Source organism: Epinephelus moara, chromosome 23 (assembly GCF_006386435.1).
Source record: "Epinephelus moara isolate mb chromosome 23, YSFRI_EMoa_1.0, whole genome shotgun sequence".
In the NCBI taxonomy this organism is placed as follows: Eukaryota; Metazoa; Chordata; class Actinopteri; order Perciformes; family Serranidae; genus Epinephelus; species Epinephelus moara.
In genome coordinates this window covers 31,712,205-31,737,972 of record NC_065528.1, presented here as the reverse complement: position 1 = coordinate 31,737,972, position 25,768 = coordinate 31,712,205, and the positions used below count along the sequence as shown (strand labels likewise).

The 25,768-nt window shown below is 40.4% G+C and overlaps 1 protein-coding gene across 1 annotated transcript in view; it reads right to left on the bottom strand.

The window, feature by feature from the left end:
• Positions 1–25,768, bottom strand: part of kiaa0930 — a 47,092-nt gene that overhangs the window by 18,430 nt on the left and 2,894 nt on the right. Inside the window, 2 exon segments of the mRNA XM_050035941.1 lie at positions 5,331–5,479; positions 25,296–25,751. Coding sequence (XP_049891898.1) covers positions 5,331–5,479; positions 25,296–25,440 — 294 coding nt within the window. The 5' untranslated portion in view covers positions 25,441–25,751.

The following is a 25,768-nucleotide window of genomic DNA, read 5'->3' as shown; positions in this document are numbered from 1 at the left end:
TGGGACAGAGGGGCAGGGCGAAGTCTTTGGGCTACATGGCCCCTCAAAACACTCCAAACCAAGCATTATGAGCACAGACTGTTGAAATAATGGACTTTTTTTTTTTTTAAGATATTTTTTTGGGCATCTCTAGCCCCTATTTGACAGGACAGACAAGCGTGAAAGGGGGAGAGAGAGAGAGGGAGTGACACGCAGCAAAGGGCCACAGGCTGGAGTCGAACCCGGGCCGCCGCGGCAACAGCCCTGCACATGGGGCGCCCGCTCCACCACCAAGCCACCGACGCCCCTGAAATAATGGACATAGCCACTGTGATGTCACCCATTGGTTTGTGGACTGCCATTTTGAAGCCTCGAGTTTAGCATTTTGGCCGTCGCCATCTTGGATTTCTGGAGCCAGACATGCAATCTTTTTGATGAGGGTGGAACTGACTGAGGGAGCCAGAGGACAAACTTAAGAAGTAAGTATTAAAGTCATCTTAGTGACATTAGCTAATTGCATTCATGTCGACATTTATGAGAATTCATCAACAAGATGGCTGCCACTAATGTATTTTCTTTGATAAAGGTTTTAAAAATTACGATAACCATAGTATTATATTAGTTTAATTTGTTCCAATGTTTTTCTTTTTTATAGCAAGTATTACAAAAAGAAATCACTAGTATGCCAATGCCTTGGTAGCTAACCAGCTAGCTAGCTAACGTTACGTTGTAATGGAGTGCTGTAGGAGTGACGTTTATTGTGAAAGTCAACATGGAAGTTAGCATCGCCCTGGTTCCTTCGACAAAAAGCCAATAGGATTTTTCCATTATATTTTAGATTATTTGTGAAAATAAGCTCTGTGGCAAATAAACGTTTATGATACTACTGTTTTGTTCAGCGAGATGATCTTCAAAAATGGTTGCAAAACGGTTGCATGACTTCAGAGTCGCCACCACAACAAGGTTGTAAAGCTGTGTTCGGCATGATGATGTTCTGTAGTCTCATTTAGCCACTTGTTAGCAACCGCCTTTTTGAAGACACGTAAAGGCTTGAAAAGTCACAAGTGGGGTATTTACTGACGGATTTTATGACGTAGAACATAACACTAAAGTCTCTTAAGCTTGTGTGAACCAACAGACCTTATTTCAGGCATCTACCCCCCCAAAAATTCTTAAAACGCATTGAGTTTGAGACGAGGGACTCGGGAGTGCTCAAATGCTAACTCATTTTCGGGTTTTAGGACTCATTCATTCACTGCTCTATTGCCGATTTGTGCATGACAGTCCCACATTTTAACATATTTCCACGTCTAAGTCGCCCTTGTGACGGTATATGACACCCAAAATGTAACTAGTTGCTGCACTTGTTACCGCTCCTCTAACATCAGTGCAGATGGCAAGGTAGGAGCACAGGTTGCTAACATTAGCCTACAGAGCACTGCTAGTGGTCTGGGAATGAAGCAGTATTCTTTTTTATTTGATGACTTGTTTGATCGATTGATGGCGTGAAACTTAAGTTGTGAACGACTTGCTGGCATCCATGCTTTTCAGTCTCCGTAAAATAAATGAAAAATGTCATTATGAATACACCATTATTGCTTGAGATGCACTGATTAACTAAACGCTGTAGACTGTATATAAAGACGGACAACATGACAGCTCATCGGACAGGTGTATGGCCCGGCACTCCACACCACGGAGAACGCTACTGCGCAGACTCTGGCTCCAAATGACGTCACCAGTGGCCATATTCGGGATATTTTGGCTTCATATTTGTATAGTGGAGGTTAGTCGAGACGTGTCGTCCATCTTTGTATACAGTCTACTGTAAACACCATCAGCAACTACTGATGATGTATCAGGATCTTCAAGAGTTGTCTCATTTCTTGGGGTAAGATTTCAACCACTATCCTAACTCTGTTCCAAGGGGCACGAGCGGTAGGGTTAAAAATAAGACATGGGCCTTGATGCCTGTACCCGAGTTAAACTTTCCTCCAAATCAGATGAAACATTTTACGGAGCACAGACCGGGAGAGCCGATGTCAGAGTTTGGCAGTGAGCTGTACGTTAGTCAGTTAAAAGGAAGGAGGAGGAGGAGGAGGAGATTTTTATTTAGAAAATCCGATTCCTGACGTTATGTTTTGTTGTTATGACTGAATCAGCAAAGAGAAAAATAAAAGATTGTTGAGATTTACTAAAAAACAAACAAACAAACAATAACTGAAAGGGGCAGTGATGGAGCACGGGTCAAAACACAGGTCACCGTCTGTCGGTCATTCAATAGATGGAGAGAGTTGATTCAAAACTGATCCTGAATTGGTCCCCTTCCCCCCAGACACATATGCAATATGTCCATTTTATTTATTTATTTACATCATCTTCCTCCTCCTCCTCATCATCATCCTGTGGAGTCTGAATCCTCCGACAGCAAAATGACCTCACTGTGACTCAACGCTGGCCCTCAGAAGGATACAGAAACACACACGGACACACTCCGGTCTTTGTAATGCAGGTTGTGTCCGGGCTGCAGTCAGATGAGATGATGGGAGCCGTTAACCCGACCTGGACACAGAACAATGAAGCGTAACCGTGGCAACCGGGGATGGAGGGGGATGTAGGACAAACTACAAAGAGCAGACGGAGAGTCCAGACGAGTGAAATGTAATTATGAAGAGAAGAAGAGGGAGCAGAGGCCAGGTTTACATCGTACTGTAGCTTCCCATTGGTGTTCCTTATGTGTTCAAATCAGAAAATATCCAGTGAGCCAAAATGCCTTGTTGATGCCAGAGGTCAGAGGAGAATGGCCAGACTGGTTCAAGATGAATGAAAAGCAACAGGAAGTCAAATAAGCACTGGTTCCAACCAAGGTCTGCAGAAGACCATCTCTGAAGCAACAACACCTTGTCCAACCTTGAAGCAGATGGGCTACAGCAGCAGAAGACCACACCAGGTGCCACTCCTGTCAGCTAACAACAGGAAACTGAGGCTACAATTCACACGGGTTTTCTCACCAAAACTGGACAATAGAAGATTGGAAAAACCACATTCAGATGGAAGCATGGATCCATCCTGCCTTGTATCAACGGTTCAGGCTGCTGCTGCTGGTGGTGTAATGGTGTGGGGGAGATTTTCTTAGTACCAACTGAGCATGGTTTAAACACCACAGCCTACCTGAGTATTGTTGCTGAGCGTGTCCATCCCTTTATGACCACAGTGTACCCATCTTCTGATGGCTACTTCCAGCAGGATAACGCACCATGTCACAAAGCTCACATCATCTCAAACATGACAATGAGTTCACTGTACTCCAATGGCCTCCACAGTCACCACATCTCTGCCCTGATTTTATATCAAGACAATTTGGTGAAGTTTAATTTGTATAAAGTGAGTTTTAGTTGAATGAAGTTTGATTCTGACTTTAAAAAGACAAACTGCTGAAGGCTTTTGGCTGATGGGAAAATTGATGGCTGCTGTCGGCGCCGTTTGTCTCATTCAGTGTTATTAAATGTGACTTTTGTGTCGTCTCGTCTGCCTCCAACGTGACAGAAGACGAACAGAAACATCAGACTGACGACAAAAAAAACCCCCACAACCTTAGATTATTTCTGTTTCACTTCAACAGCAGTTTTTGGGGAGGCCGTTTCCTGTAACGAAACGTGGCTGTGATGTTTATTTGGAGTCCAGTTTATTAGGTACGCCTACAGTGGCTTAACCTAATGTCGTCAGATACAACAGTCCTGCAGTGAAGGTTATTCAGCCTGCCCTCAGTGATTTAAATGAGGTGGACAAAATAATAGGAACACCTGTCAGTCTGAAATCTCTGCTGTGTTTCCACTGAGTGAAGATCTACATGTTTAATCTCTGTGATCAGCTGATGTTTGAGTGTCACAGCGTTTAAACTGGGAGCTTGTTTATGATGTTTTTTTCCTGTTATGACTCAGATACATCAGAGCATCCTCCACCTTTACTGCGCGCTGCGGCAGTGTCTGTTACACCAGACAGATGAGAAATCTGAATCTAAAACCTTAAAAGATGCTGAGATTTTAAAGACACGCTTTTAATTTATTCTGCCTGATTTCAACGTTTGATTAAGTTATTTTCTCACATGCTCTGGGAAGAGAAGGTCAACAAGGACAGACAGATCATCTCTACAGTATCAGAAGGATCTGAGCTGTGGCCTCTGTCCTGATAATCATCCCAATATGAGATCAATAATTCCTCCTGTTCTCAGACTGAAGCCTCGGCAGACACAGGCAGTTGTGAAGGTGCATATCTTAAAACAGAAATCAGTGTTAATACATTAAACACATTGATGTTTCCTCTGCAGAGCTCAGAGTCAAACTGAAGGATCCTCATGGCAACATCAGTGTTACACAACTGAAGTGTTTTCTCTGTGAGCCTGAAGACGAGTTTTACTTCAGTGTTTTTGCACATTCAGGCGTTTAAGTGATCACTTACTGAAAATGAAAAACAGACAAACTGTGGAGATGAAGCCGTATACTATATAACATCAATCATATGAATAAAGATATCTGATGTTTTACTTCCAGAGTCAGTGACATTGTCTGGATTTTGGTTTAAGTCGACATTTGAATTATAGCCTCACCATAGAATTAAAATGTTAATATTATTTATTATTATTATTTTACAAGTGCTGGAATTTTGCTGTCTCTCAATAATCGGAAATTTAAAAAATTTGATAACGATATATCGTCTGATTGTAAAACATAAATAATCTTGATACAGATATTTTTCGTGTTTCTTTTCTTTTTAAAAAAATCATACATCTAAAAGCATCTGAGCGGAACATTTTTAAGTTTAAAAATAATGGATACAAAAAAATCTGCAAATCTGGTGCGGAAAAAGTGCAAATTAATAATATTTTACAGGACTTTTATATCACTTTAAAACAACAGTCAGGTTTATTTAGGGTTTTATTTTTAGGACATTTCTTGGAAATCTCACAAATTTGGGGTTAATAAAAAGGAGTATAATAAATTAAGGAGGTTTAATGGATTATTTTCATGGTTAATGGGCTTTTAATATATCAAGCAAAACTGGGTTAATTTATCTTAGTCTTTAATTTAAGGAGCAAATTCAGGGTTTCGTGACTCATTCTGAGGTTAATTCATGTAAACACAAATTGATTATAACATATTAAGGAGGGATTTCAAGCGGTAAAGAACAAAAGGGGACTAAAGCATTTGCTAAGGTGGGAAAAAAACAATTAAAAAACAATAATTGTGCCGATTAGCAGTAGATTACTTTTCTGTCCGTCAGCTATTAGACTACTAGACCAACTGTTTCAGCTCTATGTGAAACACTAATAAATCCTTGAATAATTCAGTCACCTTTTTGCCCTCGGTGTTGTCAGCGCTGACGTAGGCGAGCTTCCTGCGGACGTAGAACAGCATGTCGTCCTGTCGAGGAGCAAACTTCTCCATGAAGTATGTGGAGAACATCCAGGTCCAAAACACAATGCGGTCATCCTTAAAACAACCTGCAGAAATACACAAACATAAACGGTAAATAAAAACGATGAAACAACACTGCAGCGTCATCTACTGTGGGAACTACTGGGCAACAACCTGACAGCAATATAAATATTTACACCACCTCCTCTTCCTCTGATGAAGAGAATATATTCATTTAAAATGTTTTTATATTACCAATAGTTTTTTTTAATCTTTTTATTCTCTCCTTTTCCTTTTTTAAAGTTAATATCATTTGATGGATTTCAGGGGATTTCGTCACAACAGCTTTATTTTTATAGCATCTTTAAAAACAGTGTCTACAAAATGCTTTGACAAACAAAGAAAAGCAGATGCAAAATACCCAGAGGCAACATAACGATAAAGCCACAAACAGTAATGCCGAACTAAAGCAAGAAAAAAATTAAGGTAAAATAAACAACAGATAAAGTGCAAAAACACATTAGAAAGAGGACAGATGATTATGAGAAATAAACATAAAAACAGTTAAAAAAAGTCAATAAAAGTAAATTCAATGAAAGAAATAAAAAAATAAACAAAAGACTCTAAAGTGGGCAGATAATCTGTGACTATAAATCCATTAAATCAATCATAATTAAGCCCAAATTTGAAGTGAATAATACTTAAAATATATATTTTTCGATTGGAAAAAATTCCACATATTTATGTTAAACAAAAATCCAACAATCCCAAAAGATTCCCAAATCCCAATGATGGCATGGGTTTCCTTAAATACAATATAACATAGAATTTATTCATATGAAAATTTAAATTAATATCATTATAATTTTGTAACGTGAAAAATAAGAGAAAGGAAAAGTGAAAATATAAAAGATAAGGAAAAAAATTCATAATTTCAAAAAGTTGAAAAAACATAAAAATCTAAAACATAATATGACACACACAAACTGATCCACATAAAACACAGGAATTAAAGCGACACTGTGTAGAAGCAGTCAGTGTGTGTGTTTAATGTCTGACACCACCTCACAGGAAGTGGAGTTTCCCTGCGAGCTCTATAAACGACCCTGCGGCGTGCTCTGTGGTCAGACTGCTTTATTAAAACACATCACTGCGTTATTCTCGCCTGCCTTTTGTTCACATCAGAGGAAATCTCTCTCTTTATGACCGATAAAACTGCTGATTAATTATTCACGCTCTGGTGCCGCCGCTTTATGACGCTCACTCTTTGTGTTTTATTTTGAAAAAATGACCAGAACGCCATGAAAGATGTCGATGAGCGCCGCACTGATGGTGTCGACCACCTGCCCCCCTCCATCACCTCGGGGGGTTCTCCACTACCTTTCTACATGCCGAGGCACCTGCCTGGCGCCCGGCAACTGTTGCTAGGCAACCGGGCAGAGGATGACATGGCATTAAGTTAAACTTCCTGTTAAGAGCAGCTGCTCCTCACAGACCTATGGAGCAAAGAGAGTTTTTAAATCTCATTACAGACGATCCAGCTGTGTGATTGGCTGCCTGCAGGGTTTCTTCCTGTCTGTGATTGGTTTGTTGCTGATTTGGACGCTCCAATCAGCAGCATCCATCTGCTTTCACTCAAACTTTGGCAATGACTATGTTTACATGCACAATAATATTCAACTACAGCATCTAAACAGGAATATTAGTGGAATTTTTATTGTCATTAGCCCTTTAAACAGCTCAGTAGGAATATCATCTTTTTGGAATCATGGCGAGAAGCATAATATTTTATACCTGAATTGATTTTAAGATTTTACACATCACTTTTAAAGCACCTCATGGCTTCCCCCAGTGACATTGCTGAGGTCGCAGCCTCAGATCCTCAGGCAGGACTCTGTTGGCTGTTCCTCAGTCCCGATTTAAAACTAAAGGTGACCAAGCTTTTGCAGTCGAGGTTCAAAAAAGCCTTTTGTTAATTTCAGCACACTGTTCATTTTATTTATGTCCCAAGTTATTATCATGTATTGTCTTTGGTTGTTGTATTCTAATTGTTTGACTTGCCACCTTTGCGTTTCTGCCTCACCAACAATATTTTATCTTTATTTTATTTTTATTGTTCTTTATCTCTCTTGAAATTGCCTCATTTTATTTGCTTGAATCCCGCTTTGTTTTAAATCCGAGATCAACCATGTAAAGCAATTTGTAACTTTGTTTTAAAAAGTGCTTTATAAATAAAGTTTATTGTTATATTATATAAACATATTCAAAGTCTGTTTCTTTGTCTGATTCTGTGAAGTTCTGCAGAACTGAAATGCAGCAACAGCATTTAAAAGATAAAACAGACCTTTACTCATCATGACAAAAAAGTTTAGCTCAGTATAAATAGCAAAAATAAAAACAAATATAGAAAAGTAAATGGTTCAACACATGAATGAAAGAGCAGAGTCCTGGATATTAAATATATAAATTATATGTTATACTATAAAATGAATTCTAAGGAATGAAAAAGCTGAACATTGCAGTGAATTTATATTGAAATATAAGAATATTACTATGATAAAATTGAACATAACATTTAAAATTAAATGTCAACACTTTTTTTATTAATATATTTATCTAATTTTTTTTTTTTGGTACATTCTTCCCCATTGTTTATGAAACGGAAAAGTTATTGGACAAATTTCTATGGAGAAATAAGCATAAATCTTATTCTTTTTTATTTTTTTAGAATTTCCAGAGAAAAGGGAGGTTTCATTTTCTTGGTTATATTTTTTGATAATTGTAAACCGTACTTAAAGTTACATAAATGATACGACATATTTAAATATGTCAGGACTGTTCATTTGAACGATTCAACACGGACATGAGGTTTTTCATCTGAACATCTCACAAATGTCCATCCCCAATGTTGAAAATGTTAAACTACTCCTTTAGTTTTATAATCTATTGTGGCGGTTTGAGGCTTCCCGTGATCACCTCACAAATGAAAAGGGATCTACAAAAAATAGATGTCCTCACCCAAAAAAAACGACCTGAGACGTCCTGCAAATATTCCATAACAAAAGGAGTGCAAATCTTTTTTTCTTTTTTAGTCCCCTAACTGCACATAATCCCTTTCATCCTAAAATGTCAGAATTGAACACATTTCTTAAGACATACTGTACGTGGCACTCATCAGACTGATGAGACCAAACTTCATCCAGACTCTGATTGCCTTCGTCAGGATTAGCTGCACTGTGTCAGGGTTAATTGACTTTGTCAGACTTAACTTTATTCTATCAGACGTGCCAACAGCAGCTCAGCGTGACGAGACGTGGCGAGCACAAAGAATGAAAACAGCTCTGGGTCACTTGAGTTTAGATTTCAGTTCACTTTTCCTTCGCTTATATAGAAAAGAGACGCACATACTGTGAGTGAAGCTCTTCTATTTCGATATAAAAGACGAAGCTCTATAATGGAAACACAAACATGGTGTCTTGGCATTGATTTAATTTCACAGGCAGAAATTGAATAAAGGTTAATTTAATGTAAGACTGTGAGGATTAACCTCGTTTGCTTTGACGTGCTCGAGCTTTGATTTAATTGTGGAAACACCTGAGCTGACATACTGACAAAATGTCAATAAGTTAAACCTGCATCCAGGGTCATGTCGTCACCACAGATATGTTCTGTTTTCCTTAAGAGATATAAAATCCTAATCAGACAGATTTTATTGATGACTTTCCTGACACCTTCTTGGCTTTAATGACCCCACTGAAACTGGAGATGCTCCACCCAACGAGCCCATTGATCAGCAGTGTGAGCAGCTCGTCAGGCTGCTGCAGTGAAGCTGTTCACATCTCACCCAACACAACGGCTCTGTGTTCAGGCCCGCAGCCAACCACAGCTCTGCCTGCAGAGGAGCAACGACCTCTGGCCCCCGTCCAGTCAGACTCTGGCATTAAAGATCTTCTCGGACAGAGGTGAGTCAGTGAACACAACCTGCAGGCTAACAAAGCAGGAGAAGCTTCCAGAAAGCGGTAGCTGCCACTGAACATCACATCTGAAGAGATACAGGGAACCCCATCCCTGCCAGAGGAAAACCTCAACTCAAAGTCCTCTTAGGAGCTTTTGGCTTCGATCCAAATATCATACAAATTCTTTATTAAGAGGAAACTGGACTATTGTTTCCTACATCAGAAGAAAATGCTGGCATTGTAAGTTTCTGCAAATCAGTTATATGTTACATTTGTACATCTCAACCGTATCATAGTTTCTAAAGTGAAGCAGTATATTAATTGACATTGTCATTGGGAGGTGGACGAATTTAAACCTAGGCGAGACGCCTGCCAAGCTGCAGACCACTCTTTGAGAACAACAAATAACCAAAGTGTTGTTTATGAGGCCATCGTTGCCTTTTTGACAGAGAAACTGTCATAATAAGCAGTAGTTGTTTTTTTCAGCAGAGCAATCCCTGAGTTTTTTGCCAAGATAGCGCCACAAAAAGTAGTTGTTTTATACCAAGACACTGCTGCATTTTCTGCCAGGATAGTGCATTGTTATTTTCTGAGACATTTGTGTGTTCTCTGCCGCGATAGTGCCATGAAAAGCTGCTGTGTTTTACTGAGCCATCACTGCATTTCTTGCTGGGATAGTTCCTAACCAAGTGGTTTTTGTGCCAACGACCTAACCACACCTAACTGCAGCATTGTACTACTCGAGCTAGCTCAATCATGTTGTAACTAAGACATCCGCTGGGAAAAAAAAAAATTTCACAGACCGTTTACTGAGGTACTGAGTTATTACAGACACCGCTAACGGCTAATGGCATCCCTATGCCCCTACGTCGCCCCAGTCAAAATGGTTGCGCAACGATTACGTCACATCCAGAGCCCGTTAACTTTACAGGCACCTTCCTCCTACTCCGCTCTCTCAGTGGAGATACGGCGGTTGAGAGGGCTGAGCGAGAGGACGTTCCTGTAGTAGTTCCTGCCCCCAAATAGTACCAGGAACTTCTTCAGTGGAAACGGGCCTTTAGGGATCAAACCCTGGTCCTCTGAGCAGAGGAGCAAAACTTTTCCACATTGCCATTGGATACTTCCTGTTCCAAACATAGTGGTGAAACCACCAAAGAGACTCGTTTATGACCAAATTACGAAACAGCAACGTGACTGCATTGTAACCTGTGTCATGTCCTGACTCCTGCACACTCTACCCAGGTGCCACTGCTCGCCTAAACCAAAGAGTATTTCCAGTAGGTGTGTACAACAGCACAGATTATCTCCTGTAGTGCGCTACATGCCTGAACTCCAGTCAGTGTCCTACCTGACTCTCTGAGCATTGTCTGGAGTTCATATAAGAAAAGGTCTCAAGTGGACGCCCCATTGTAATAATAAGGATCATCAGAGCTTTACAATACCAGACACTTCAATAATAAATCAACAAATCAGCTACCCCCAAAACAGCTTTTTGTCTCTCCACAAACATTTATGCCTAAAAAGGTACAAGATCTTTACAATTATGCCACTAAAATAGTTTCCTAACCTGCCTTATGCACCATGCTTAGCTTTACTGACTGGCCAACAGTTGCCACAGGTGTTAGCATGAGGGTTTGCTAGCTTACTAAACAAGAGACTAGCCAGAGTTCTTCAAATGACGATCACTTCCCAAAACAAAAACAATCACAAAACACAGTTAAGATTATTTGCAAGACCTTAAAAGTGATGAACTGAGACTTTATGGATTTTTCTTTAAATAAAAAAACACATTTGTGGGACTGACACTTTGTGAACTCCTGAACTCTGAGGCAACGGATTATAAAATGGTTTACACCAAGAGAATCGTGAAGCTTTGTGTTTGTCAAAGATTGTAAAGTTTGTGAGGACTGAACTTCATTTTAAAAGCTGTAATATTTCTGACACTCACTCCTCTCTTGTTACAGTCATTTGTATCTTTATTTCAGTCTCATTTAAGGAGTCAAAAGTTTCATATTTTCGCTGCTCGTCTCTGAACGTTCCTGTTATTCCAGAGTAAAGCAGAGTTCTTGCAGCAGCCTCGGAGACGTTCACAAAAGTCCTGCTCTATTTATAGCTGCGTATCCCATTTTAAAAATACATCAACTGTGTTATGAAGCCCGGCGCACTATCACTCATCATCTGATGAAAGTGAGCTGAATCACCAAAAAATCTATCTCTGCTGGCAGCGGGGAGAAATATCATGAGCCATGTTCAGCCTGCTGTATTTTTCATGACAGTTATATAACACTTGGTGGGAGCCCAGTGATGCTCAGAGCTCCAGTGACCCGAATGAAAGGATGAACTAAAGGCTGGATGGATGAGCAGAAACTTTCAGTGTTGACTGAGACCCCAAGGTTAAAGGTTTAAATCACACTTTCAGGAGTTAAGTGTCTGTCAGCGTTACAAATATGAGACTGAAACATGCTCACTGAAATATAAACTGAAATTCAGTCTCTTTCTCGTGTGTTTTGATGATGTGATAGGAAGCATTGGCCAACCACTTAAAGAACCCTTCATTAAGGCCCACTAGAACCACCTTACAGACGCCCTTAAACCCTCACATTGATCACTAGAACCAGCAAAAACAAGACCACTTTTACCAAAAGGACTTCAGTGACCACTCAAACCAACTAAAGGACTAGCACTACCTAAAGGACCACTACAACCTCACCAACAACTACAAGCACTGCTTACAAAACTCTGAGAGCCTCCCAGTGACTATTAGGGCCACCTAATGACCAATACGTCCTCCTGAAGAACCACTACAGCCTCGTTAATGACCACTAGATTGCTTTCAATGACCATTACAACCAATCTAAGAACCACTAGAACCTCCTCAATGAGCACACTAGAAAGTTCAACCCAATTGCCAGAATCAATGTTGGCATTGTACCTTTCTGGAAATAAATTCTGTGAATAAAATGTTTCATATGTAGCAAACTAGGGATGCACCGATCCGATATCTGGATCAAATATCAGCCCCGATGTCATCAAAACAGATGGATCGGGTATCGGAAAATACAACCTATAGAGTGTGCCAGGGCTGACGTCAAAACCCCAACCTATAGAGTGTGCCAGGGCTGACGTCAAAACCCGAAGTTTAGCATCACGCTGGTTCCCAGGAGAGAAAGTGAATGTGATTTTTGCATTGCGTTTTGGATTATGTCAGAAAATAAGCTCTGTGACTAACACAAGTTTATGATACTTACAGGTTTTGTTCAGCGAGATAATCTTCACATATGAACACCTTTCATACCGCATTTGAAGCTTAAATGCGATCGCCAGAAGTAAAAAGCTAACGTTAGGCTTTAACGGACTACATGACTACTCCACGGTCGCATGACTCTTGACGTCACCGCCACTAAGCTTTCAACTGATTTCGGCCGCTTTATTTTAAAAACATTGTATAATGGGGAAATCGGACTGTTTAAGCTAAATAAGAAGCTGTAATGGCGGACTGCCAGCACTCTCGCCTGTTCGGGGGTGATGACGTTTAATGTCCCCGACAGGGTTTGTAGTCGTATTGAGCAACTTGTTAGCAACCGCCTTTTTTACGACACGTAAAAGCTTCAAAATTCACAAGTAGGGTATTTACTGACGTGTTTTATGTCGTAGAACAAAACCTGAAACTCGCTTAAGCTTTTGTTAACCACAGACCTTATTTGAGGCATTTTACCAAAATCCCATTCAAAAAACGTATTGACTTTTAGACGAGAGAACCGGAAGTGCTAAAAGCGCTAACGGAGTTCCGGGTTTACTGGCACACTCTATACCTGAGGCGATCCTTTCCCTTTAAATCTACTGCAACGCAAGCTACGTCATACGTCATGGAGCGAAAGAGAGAATCTGCTGTGTGGGGGTATTTCACACTATTTCAACTGCTGTTGCACAATTGTTTATTTTAGTNAATCCCATTCAAAAAACGTATTGACTTTTAGAGGAGAGAACGAGAAGTGCTAAAAGCGCTAACGGAGTTCCGGGTTTACTGGCACACTCTATACCTGAGGTGATCCTTTCCCTTTAAATCTACTGCGACGCGAGCTACGTCATACGTCATGGAGCGAAAGAGAGAATCTGCTGTGTGGGGGTATTTCACACTATTTCAACTGCTGTTGCACAATTGTTTATTTTAGTTAAAAATAAATACTTCATCATTGAATTAATCTGTTTCATCTTGTTTCATTTTATCTTAGGACAGAACTGTGTAGTCATCAATGCCTGATGCCTCTAGTCTTTCCTGTTCTACATGTAAAGGTATATGGCTTTTTAGGTCAACCATGGTATCAGATCGGTATCGGGTATCGGCTGATACTCAAAGCCACAGCATCGGGATCGGTATCGAAACTGAAAAAGCTGGATCGGTGCATCTCTAAAGCAAACATTACGTGTCTTTGTGGTTAACATATGGTTCAGTTTAGTCACAAAACCACTTGGTTACGGTTCCGAAAAAAGTCATGTTTTGCCTTAAAATACCCGCTTCAGCTGCTACAAACACAGCTGGAAATGTCCTGAACTCTCGTTTAAAAAAAAACACCTGCTTTTGTTGGTCTCAGTGGTCTGCTGCTGTCTGCTGCTTGGTAGCTGTCTTGCCTACATGTCACGCATTTGCCATTCCCTCCTCTTCCCGATGAGAAGCTTATACATGTAATCTGAACTACCTCATTCATACAAAAAATTCAACATATCCAGGGTTTGCAGAAACTAGCAATCCCTACATTTTATTCTGGCAACTAGCCTGGAAAGTGCAGATAAAAACTACCACTAGGACCACCTGAAGGGGGCCTTTACCTTCTCAAAGACCACAAGAACCTCCTCACGATGACTACAACCTCCGACAGCAGAGGTTCCCAACCTTTTATCTTTAGGGACCTCTTTTACAACCCCTGACTGAGTGACATATTTTATGGATATTTCATATTAAATTCAATGCATGACAATAACAGTACAAAACACCTGATAAACTGTACATTTAACCAAAATAGTGGAAGCAATAACTGCAGGAAGTTTGTATAAAGCAAGAGATTTGGATGATTTCCTGTGAATATTGCACCGGAGAGTAGTTTTCATGATATTTTTGAACTTATGTATGATTCTCTGTCTACATTTTAATAATAATAATAATGATGCATACTTAAAAGGCCACTTTCTTGGCAAATTCACAGTTTTCTTCTCCCTGATGCTTCGCCATTGTCCTCTTAGCTCTGTGTTTGTTCTAACTGTTTACGTTTCTAATCAAGAACGAGGCTGTTTGACAGAAAGAAAAGGCTCTGTGAATACAGCTCGTGTTCAGGTCTTCACACTGCCCTTATCCAATGAGATTTGTTTGAGCTTATATTTGTAATACTAATGTAAACTTAAAAAAAAACATAATTTCATTTAGTTTTCTTTACAGTGATGAATGAAAGAGATATAGGCTCACCGTATATTTTTCAAAAAAGTTTTCCTTCACCTCTTAAAATCCAAAAGGCCTTACAACCCCACCTTGAAGCTTTGGTGACCCCTAGTAGGGGTCAGGACCCCTAGGTTGAGAAACAGTATCCTACAGGACCTCTAGAATCTCAGTGACCAGTACCTGCCTAATTGTTACCACAACCTCCTCCAGGACATCTAGATCTACCTAAAGGAATCCTAAAGTCAAATGATCACTAGATACACCTCCTTTAGGACTCTAGAATCTTTTCAGTGACCACGAGGACTACCAAGGGTAGTGGTTCCCAATCTGGGGTCGAGACCCTTCCCAGAGGTCACAAGATGATTCCTAGGATACTGGAGCTGCAACAGTAAATCAATCAGTTGTCAGCTATTAAATAAATCTCCAAGTAATTTAATAATCAATTAATCGGTTTGAGTAATTTTTAAAGAAATAAAAAAAGTCAGACTTGTCTGATTCCAGCTTTTTAAATGTGAATATTATCTGGTTTCTTTCCTCCTCTATGACAATAAATGAAATATTTTTTGGTTGTGGACAAAACAAGACATCTGAGGACATCATCTTGGGCTTTGGGAAACACTGACTGACATTTTTCACCATTTTCTGACATTTTATAGACCAAATAACAAACTGATTAATCAAGAAAACAATCGACGGATTAATCAGCAATAAAAAGAATCATTAATTGCAGCCATACAGGATACACAAAATAACTTCCTTTAACACTTTCTTTTTTTTTTCTTGAAAAATATTTCAGTTTCTACTGCTTTGAGCTTCTAAAGAAAATATTGAAAACACTAAAGAAAAAAGGTTAAAATAACTTCTGGTGATGCTACTTTTTATATTTTGGACCTGATGAAACTATTTTTAGGATTTTATAGTTGGAATGACAATAAACTTTATGAACTTGAACTCAAAGACGTGCAACTGGTGACAAAGGTGCAAGTACATATTTCTATATGTCTAAGAGGCCATATGGCAAAACCATTGGGAACCACTGACCTACAACCTCCTTAATTATTGTATTCATAATAACTGGACTCCCTCTAGATCTGAGCAACGTCTCCAATACTGAATCTTTTCAGTCTCATCTCTAAGTTTAATTTTCAGCTTCTGCAAATTTGAAATGGCCTGTTATGTCTCATCATGTATTCCAGACTGTTCCTTATTCTTTCACAGCAGATTTTATGAATTGTCCTTAAAGTTTGAACTGAACTGTGATGATGAGGAGGTTCTGCTATAACTGTAACCCATGTGACTGTCTCCGTGTCATCTCCATCATGTGTTCAGGTGGAACAAATGAATTATGTCATGTGATGAGAGAGACATGGCAGTTTGAAGTGACGACACGCAGCAGGTTGGATGAAAGGATTTAACGTGAAGACGTCACATGGATCAGAGTCTCCCTACAGGATCCTGCAGCTGGTTTCCTCCTCACAGCGCTGACTAATCCTTCAGACTGAAGGGTTCCTCTTTTCACTGCAGCTCAGCGTTCAGCTGGGTCACAGGGTGTTCACCATTTGTTTCCTGTCCCATCATACTACGTTGTGTGGTATATAAAAGTGCTAGGGTGAATGCTCCCTGTGGTGCCATCAGAAAAATGCTTTAAAGACACATTTTGGGGATCTCAGCATATACTGACTTGATAATTTGGAGTATAACTGACCTTCAATTGCAGCAGAGGTTATCGATAGATCCAACTCTCCGAAACACACAAGAGTCTCAAAAAAGTCCCTATAAAAGTCCTTCAAGTCCAAGGTGAAATAATGCAACAATGCTCCACGGTTGCTTGTTGCAGATTAATTTCTTTCAAAGTTGGGTATCTTAAAATGTAGACAGGCAAATCTACCAAAACCTAGACTCACTTTTAAGGTCCTGGAGGACCCCGAGGTGTTCCCAGGTCAGATGAGATATGTAATCCCTCCAGCGTCTTCTGGGTCTACCCTGGGGCCTCCTACCAGCAGGGCGTGCCCAAAAAAACCTCTAGCAGGAGGCGCCCAGGAGGATCCTGATCAGATGTTGACCCACTTCAACTGACCCCTTTCGACGCAAAGGAGCGGCTCTACTCCGAGCTCCCTCCGGATGTCCGAATTCCTCCCCCTCCCCTGAGTCCAGTCACCCCACGGAGGAAACTCATTTTGGCCGCTTGTATCCGTGATCTCATTGTTTCAGTCACTACCCAGAGCTCATGACCACAGGTGAGGGTTGGGGCGTAGGTGGACCAGTAAATCGAAAGCTTCACCTTCTGGCTCAGTTCTCTCTTCACCACGACGGTCTGGCGCCGCGCCCACATCACTGCAGACGCCACATCAAACTGCCGATCCATCTCACGCTCCATTCTACCCTCATTCAAGAGTCACAAGACCCCAATATACTTGAACTGCCTCACTTATGGCAGCAACTTTTTCCCTCTTCCAGACTCTTGTACTTTTGGACAAAACAATTCAGAATGTACATCTCCTGGATCTTCTGAGCACTCTGAGGCAAATAACAAGAATTTTTGTTTGATTCTCATTAAAATTTATAAAGTTTTGGGACATCCTGCACCGGTGACGCTGGATGCATGTGAGAAATCCTTTCATTTGGGGGAAACTGATCCTTTGAATCAAATCAGAGGCAGGGCAGCAACATCAGGGGTGTCTGGGTTTGCTGACATGTCCATTTTAACATCATTTAGTTATATTTATTACCATGTTTTTTACTTAATCATGACTTTTTTTTGTTGTTTTAACTCCTGAGCCACCAGGTTCAGCCTTTTATTTCACTTATCTTTCCATTTAATTTTAGTTTTGTTTAAATACTGTATGGATGGATCCCTCTAGAGTTCACTTTAACAACATTTGCAAACTGCTTCATCACCTTTTCCAGTCTGAACACATTAATGTTGTTACATAAACAGACTGTACAATGTAAACAGATGGGAGACGTCCTGCTGTGGTCTCCTTCTGTCTGCGATGTCCTGCAGTCATATACACAAACACATACAATATGTGCATATACTAATACGGGAAACTGTACTGAAGACAGACCTACGTGTTAGAAACCGGCCTTTATGAAGCATTTAGGTGTTTAACTTTGACTCAGACGTGACTTCAGCTCAGCCACACCACCGCCTGCATTAAATATTCAGCAGGATTTGTAATGATTTGTCTGTCAGAGCGTGAGTCACAGTCAGATCACACTCAGCTATTTTTACTGTACAGTAACACAGCACTCAGTCACGTCATGCAGTTTGTGAAGAGCCGTGCTCGACCCGCTTCTATCGATCGATCTGCATCTATTCTCTCTTTAGCCAAACATTAAAGGCTGTGTACTGATGTCGATGTATTTATAGCGAGGCAGCAGTGCTCCGCTGTGGAGGGATACGCTGGTGTATTCGGGAGGTAATTAAACCTGAATCATTGATGTTCATCTCTCAGTCTCGTCTGAATGAACTCTGCTGTGTCTGTGCCTGTTTGAACTGGTTCATAAAGGCCGTTGAAGATTCAACTGAGCGCCTTATACTGCACGATATATTCTTTAATTAATTTTGTAATTTTTCAATAAAAACTGCTGTTAAATTGTACGAGACGACACAGACAAATATATAACTTGCAGGAAACACTGAAAAATGAATTACATTTAGTACAGAACATTTAGTGTAACGTACATTTACAACAGCGTCATGTCCTATGTCCTATACTCCTCTCTTTTTTAACCAATACTGTTTTATTTCATTAAGGGACTGTACTATATGAAAATCATTGGGAGTTATTAATATTTTCTCTGCACCCTCACTTTCCTTTTGATATCTCAAAATTATATAACTGAATTGGTACAAATTATTTTGTCTTTAATACAAAGATGGTATTAAATCTTTTACATGTTAACCCTCTGAAACCTGGGGCGACATCACTTTTCTTGTGCTGCTTTCAGACGCCTTTCACAAGTATTCAACCTTTGAACTCTGAGAGCATATTTGTGCAATTTCTTTCAAAAACATGGGGAAAAAAGGTAATAATCAACTTGGTAAGAAATGTCCCACATATTGGTCATTTCCTTGTTTGTTTATTTTTAAAATTTCCCTTTATTTATTTTTTTTAACTAATTATCTTGACGTAAACAGCCTTGCTCTGAGGGAAGCCGCGGCTGGTCAGTCCTTCGGCGATTCTCTCGTAAGTCGTCCCCGTCATCTGACGGTTAATGGCCTCTTCGTTTGCGAGGACAAGGAGGGCACGCAATTCCTTGTCTCCCCAGTTGCTCATCTTTACAGTGTCTGTCAGGTTTGTGTTTCCCTCTTGCTACTAGCTGCTCACTAATTCCTTATATCAGCTGTTTCCTGTTTATCCACCGCCAGTGGGTCACACGTGCGGCGTCATCAACAGCTCCTCCCACAAGTCTTCAACAGCCCCTCCTGTTGTGGAAGGGTGCCTTGTTCTTTTTAATCCAAAAAGGTTCTGCCAATATGACTACTCTACGAGGCGGAAAATTGGGCACCTCGGATCAACTCGCCAATCCGCCTCTGTGTGTGTAAACGCTCGCAGCTTGCCGGCAAAACGGCCCAACATTCACCGAAAATCTGGCAGTGTAAAAGGGGCTGATGTTTTGATATAGTTTTGTGGTTAATACTGGACCCCTATGACTTCAATTAATCAACAATTTTCTCAGTTTTTGGATTCTTCTGTCATAATGGAGGCATGCAAAAACAAAAAAAATTTCTTCACAAAGTCAGTGTCACACAGGGTGAGTAACTGATATATAAATGGTCATTCTGCAGGTGAAGTATTCCTTTAAGATACTGTCAAAGATTCATAACACTTCCTGTAACTGTTCCATTTGATTGAAAAGCCTGCCAGATATGGAGGGGATAACGAAGTGTCGAGTTTCAACAGCATTCAAAAACAACCAACTGGTGATAATTAATTGTTGTTAAAAAGAGACAGTGTTGGGAGCAGAATGATGAATTTAGGGCTCATCTGACTCGAGCAAACCGTTTACGGCTGTGGGTCTCCTCGATTTCTTTTACAAGGTGTACCATGTTTGAGTGACTGCAACTTACAACACATGGATTTGCTGCTGTGTGTGCTTTTTGAGGTTCATCAGTCTTTTATCATTTTAATTCGACATCACTGAAATGCCCATACCCTCCTGTTGTCTAGACTTCCGTAAGAAAAGTCAGAATAAACTCAAATTTTCTATAACTTTGAATGTTTTGCTCATAACCTCACATGTACACCAACATATACGTATAAAACAATTCTTAATCAAGGTCCTTTAAACGGTGAGATCACTAAAAAGAAGAAACACAGATTATTACTGTTCAAAATGACAAACAAAACTACCATAATAAGCCTCAAGTTATGATAAACCATAACTATCCTTTAGTCTCCAGTTGAGTAAAGACCTGAGTCACTGTTGATGCTGACGGTCAGACCTGACTCACACTCAGCAGCCTGTAGAGGACCATCCAAGGACACCGACTACTGACTCTGAATAAAGAAACACCAGCTAGTGACACAGCTGCCAGACACAACACCACACCTGGCTGTGATAACAGGATGGTCAATGACCTGAAGGTATGAACCAAACCTGCTTTAAACAACAGGTTAAATACATTTTCTCATGGTCGGCTGCAGTTACAGAAAATCTTAAGGAAATCAGGGAGAAGTCAAAAGGATCGGCGCAAACGTTAGGATTCATTTGTGGGCATCATTAACATCCTCAGACAACATCGGAAAGGTAATACTAAAATACCATTAGCAGAGGCACTTCATATTTCAGACGAGGCAGCACGCCTCCACTATGTAAAGCAACACCAACCACCAAAGTACAATGTTAAAAATGCTGCAACGCAACACCCTCCAAACAAAGATATCATGATCAAAAGCTCAAGAACCCCTACTGTGGTGAGACTGTTTAATCAACTGCTGTTTCAAGATCAACACTGGACCTCGGTTTTAAGCCAAAATGGACAAAAAGTCCAGATTTCTCTTTACTCATGAGTTCAAGGTCCACACAGTTTTTACATTTAGCATCATATTTCTGTTCGGCCATTTCCTCAATCTAGTTTGCGGTCTCTGTTTAGTAGCTGTTCGTTGGTCACTCACTCTACAGCAGAAAATGGCACTTCAAAATAAAAGCTCTGTGCTGGAAATTCATTGTACTTCAAAATAAAGTGTTTATTTTACAAACTTAACACATTTGCAAGTTGCTTGCGGTCCATTCAGAATGGACTGACAACCCACTTTTGGACCATGGCCCACCGGTTGGGAACCACTGCTCTAGAGTGACCTGAAAGTTTGGAAATTTGAACATCTATAACAACTCCAACAGCTGATGAAGACCATGTGATATTATCAAAAGCTCCAGAGGGGCTATTAAAGGTATTTTTGGAGATTATTTCGTTGTGATTACTTGTTTCATTACTTTCTCTTTAAATTTATCGATCAATTTGTCCAAAAAATGTCAGACAAAAGGTTACGACTAGTCCCTTCTGCGCATTTTTTTCCCAAGAGTGTTTTGCCAAGTCCCGCCCTTGCAGTACTGTGATTGGCTAGTGTTTGTCACCTTGGTGCATTGAAGTCTAAAACAATCAGGGTTAGGGCACAGGTTATGGTTAGGGAACAGAGTTCATGGTTAAGGTTGGTATTAGCCAATCACAGCACAGTATGGTGGAACTAGGCAGAACCCTCTTGGGGAAAAAACACCTCTGTCTCCTCTCAAATCAGACTCCATTAAAAAAGACGATCTTGTGCATACATAAAATTACAGACCTAAGAAAGACAGACTTTTGGGTTTTAATTTATTATTAGTTTTCTGCTTAATTCGGCATACAAGTGATTCATTTAGCAGCACAATATTTTAAAAAATACAACATAAAAAACGTTTGTTAACTCAAACTAGGCCAGTCACCCTAAACGTAAATACTGTTAGAAGATATCAATAGTTTGTTAGGACTGTTAGATTAGCAGTTACATACATTTTTAGGGGTTACTGCTCATAATTCAATATGATTTAACTATATGTTTAGTCTATACAATGTTAAAAAAAAAAAAAGTACTGAAAAATGTCCTTGAATATCTTGTTCTGTCTGACCAACAGATATACATTTGGTATGAAAGTGGGGACATACAGATAACATTCACACTGGAGAACCTGGAACTGAAGAATAGTTGAGGTTTACCTTAATGAATACCTCAAACTAACCACTTCAACACACAAGTGCTTCCACTGCTTTCATTGTTCACTGATGACAACAAAGCTGAAGTAGCCGGGGCGATAAACAGAGGCCCGTGTGCTGTGATGAAGTCATGGGATGTTGAACAGAGCTCCATTGATTTCTCCATCAGAACAAACGACCCACAAAAAAACTGCAGCAGCACCACGGCGATCTGCTGTGATCTGACGGAGGCTCCGATTGTATCTGCAGACCTGACGTACACAGGATACAGTCACAGATAACACTGCGGGAGACTGAACTGCAGAGCTGGAGCTTTCTATCAGCTGACTGGTCTTCAGGACTGTTTGTAATCAAAGGTAGATCTGATGAATGAAGTCTTTAAACACCTCCAAACAGGCTTCATCAATGACATACAATTATAAACGCAAAAATGTAGGAGTATCAATTAATGGAGATAAGTTTACCCACATTTTTACGTCTTGTGCTGCCATTCATCTTTTTATAAACTGATGAAAAAAAAAACATAAGATGCAGAATCTGCCTGATAAAAATGTGACTAAAGTCTTCTAGATGACGGAAACTGAATTCAATGTTTAAAGGAAAAGTTTTCGGAAATTGGATGGACATCACCGTCATGTCTGTGCAGTACAAAGCTGGGCAGCAGTCAAACAGACAAAACAAACTGCATCCTGCATCTTTTCCTGACCACTTTCCATTAACCTTGATGGTAAAACTTCATGAGGTCAATGAGATGTGTGACGGAGAATTCATAAGGACTTAGGAAAGGGTGACCACAGTGCTAAGACAGTCCAACTGTACTTACACTGAGCTCCGTAATTGACGTGGGTTGCTGCAGTGAAACTACATTGTTTTAAAGATGGATGACTAAAAGCAGATCTAAGATACTTCACCCCGTGCGTTCTTAACACGTTTTATTATGCACACAGTGTAAACATGGACACTGTGGTGAAAAATACGACTCATTAGCATGGAAGTGTAACGAGTTGACAATTCTGTCCGATATCAGGCATTAATGATTTGTGCCAGCTTTGTGTCATCGCAGTGTGTGCAGGTGTACAGCATCTGCATTTTTGTGTTAAGGTGATGATCATTTGATTCAGGTTGCCTTAAAGTATCAGACACTCAAACGTAATGCTTTTTAAGACCTTTTCAAAACAATTTTTAACCAAGTATACAATGGATTTTTGGAGAAATCATCCGAGTATAAAGGTTAGTATATATGTGGTCCTGTGCAGAGGCAGGTTTTATGTAGGAATATGATTATTAGAGTGACTCGGGTTAATCTACATTTTGCCACCAGCTCAGTTCAAGTGTAAGGTAAAGACTATTAGGTTTAGTAAAAGGTTCAAAGATTTGTTACATCAGAAATTTGGAGTTTCACACAGACGAGCTTGATTCATTTTGACTGAAAGAATTTACAAGATGGATAAATTAAACTAGAGAAAATGTTTGTGGCAATTCAGACCTCACAAAATCAAATGTACAGCTGTTTTAAGGCCTAATATTTATCAAATTTAAGACTTTTAAGACTTTTTAAAGGACCTGCAGACACCCTGTGATTATAAGCCTTTACATATAATACTGTAAGAACCACCAGGCAACTTAATTAACACCTTGAAATGTTGACTTGATTGTGCTTTTAATTTGTTAGGGCTGATCCAAAGTGTGGATGTATAGTTTGACAAAACAGTTGATATCCCAAAGAACGGCCGGATGTTGCGTCACTTTAAATGCTGCTGCCCTAGGAACTGTGGGACAGCATTATCTGCTATCTTTAGTTTAAGGTTGATCCAGTGTTTCCTAAGCTAACGGAGATAAGGAAGTAAACACTGACACTCCTTTTCTTTAGAGAATTCGACCAGCTCTTATCACAGCTGCTGCTCGGATACTTTCAGGTCATTTCACTCAGTTAGGAACCTTACTAAGCAAAAAGGACTATTCAACCGCAGCCCTGGAGTCTGGCTGTCGTTAGCTTAGCTTAGCATAAAGACTGGAAGCAGGGGGAAACTGTTAGCCTGGCTCTAAATGTTGGTCCTGAATGTTTTACTTCTCAGACTCTTTTAGTGACTTACCGCTCAGAGGGAACTCATTCAGCGGCTCCTCTGGCAGCAGCACAGCGTCTCTCCCTCTCCTCTATAATATAATGTAATGTAATGTAAACCTACGTGTAAAAACTCCTCACATATATGTGACTGTGTGATAGTTGTGGGATCATAACAGCCTGTCACAGGTTACAGCGTGATGATTAGAGGAGAAATGGCAGAGCATGAAGGTCCAGGTGGGAAAAATAAACACTTTTTGTGTGTGGGAGCTGTTTAAATGTGTGATTAGTGGTAGATTTGATTAAGCTGAATTAATATTGTAACAGAATCTGAATCTCGCTCTGAGTTACTGTCCACAAACTAAAGAAATGAGAGATCATTTCTGAAGCAAACTGTAAAACTTTACCACTTATTTTGTTGCATTACTGTTTTTCTTTTTACTAATTATTCATATCTTCATCACCAAAATACCCTGAAATATTGTGATATTATTTTAGGGCCATATCGCCAACCCTACGAGTCACAGTTACCAGCCTACTCAGCCTCTTAGCGGCTCTTTCATTGACAGTAGTCACTACAGATTTTATGTATTAATAACGTCGAGGTCTGGACTGTTGGTTGGACAAAACATGAAGGTGTCACTTTGGGCTCTGGGTCATAGCGACGAACATTTCGAGCGTGTTCACAAACAGTAACTGACTGCAGAGTATACCTTTAACGCACGAGACAGAGTCATCTACTGATATTAAATATGAGAGTATAAATGTCACAGAGGGCATTTTATACTTTCAATACTAGATTTTACTGATTTTCTTGCACACTTTTACAAAAGGAAACTTTCAGTGCAGGACTTTGAGTTGTAACAGAGTATTTTACAGTGTAGTATGAGCACTTTTATTTAAGTAAAGGGTCTGAATACTTCCTCCACCACTGACGATAAAGGATCTTATCATGTCAAGTGATATTGATGTTTACGTGTGCACATTTCCAAACAATTGTTCCCCACAAAACAGTTGAGACAACCTGCAGAGCTGGGGCCCTACTTTACCTTGTGGGTAATCTTGCAGATCACAGGCCCCACTGTAAAGTAATTATCCAGGTATCTGTGATTAAAACATGCTGCTGTGTGTAAAGATATAAACATTAGATGGTATAACGTGCACTGAGGTGGCTGTATCAGTGTGTATAACCATGCAGGGAGCCACCACACACTCTCAGGGCCACGGTAAATACATAACGGAGGGCTCAGCTCACCGAGTCCGCTGATCTCCTGTCGGATGTTGAGTCGGTTCCTCTCGTCGGCGATGGCCTTCAGCATCTGCTGCAGAGAGCCGTCCAGCTCTCCGTTCTCCTCCTCCGCTGGCCCGACAGCCTTACACAAACCGGGGAAGGACGCCATCTCCGCGCTGGGATCATGACAGTCCGGGCTAACTGCTACCGACGGCACCGGTTCACGGTAGCTAACACACGGCTAAGAGAGAAGCAGAGGAGCAGGGAAGGAGGGAGACAGGGGTGGGGGACACCGAGGACCCCCCCGGTTCGTCCTCAGATTAACCCGAGTAAGATCCGTATGATGTGGCGGTGCACACCTGCAGCAGGGACCGGTCTGCTCTGCTGAGGTGCCGGAGAAAGGAGCAGGTATGTCGGGCTGCTGAGGGAGACTCTGGTCCTTCTGTTGTGCAGATCAGCTGGAAACACCCCTCACACTTCCTGTAACAACACGAGGC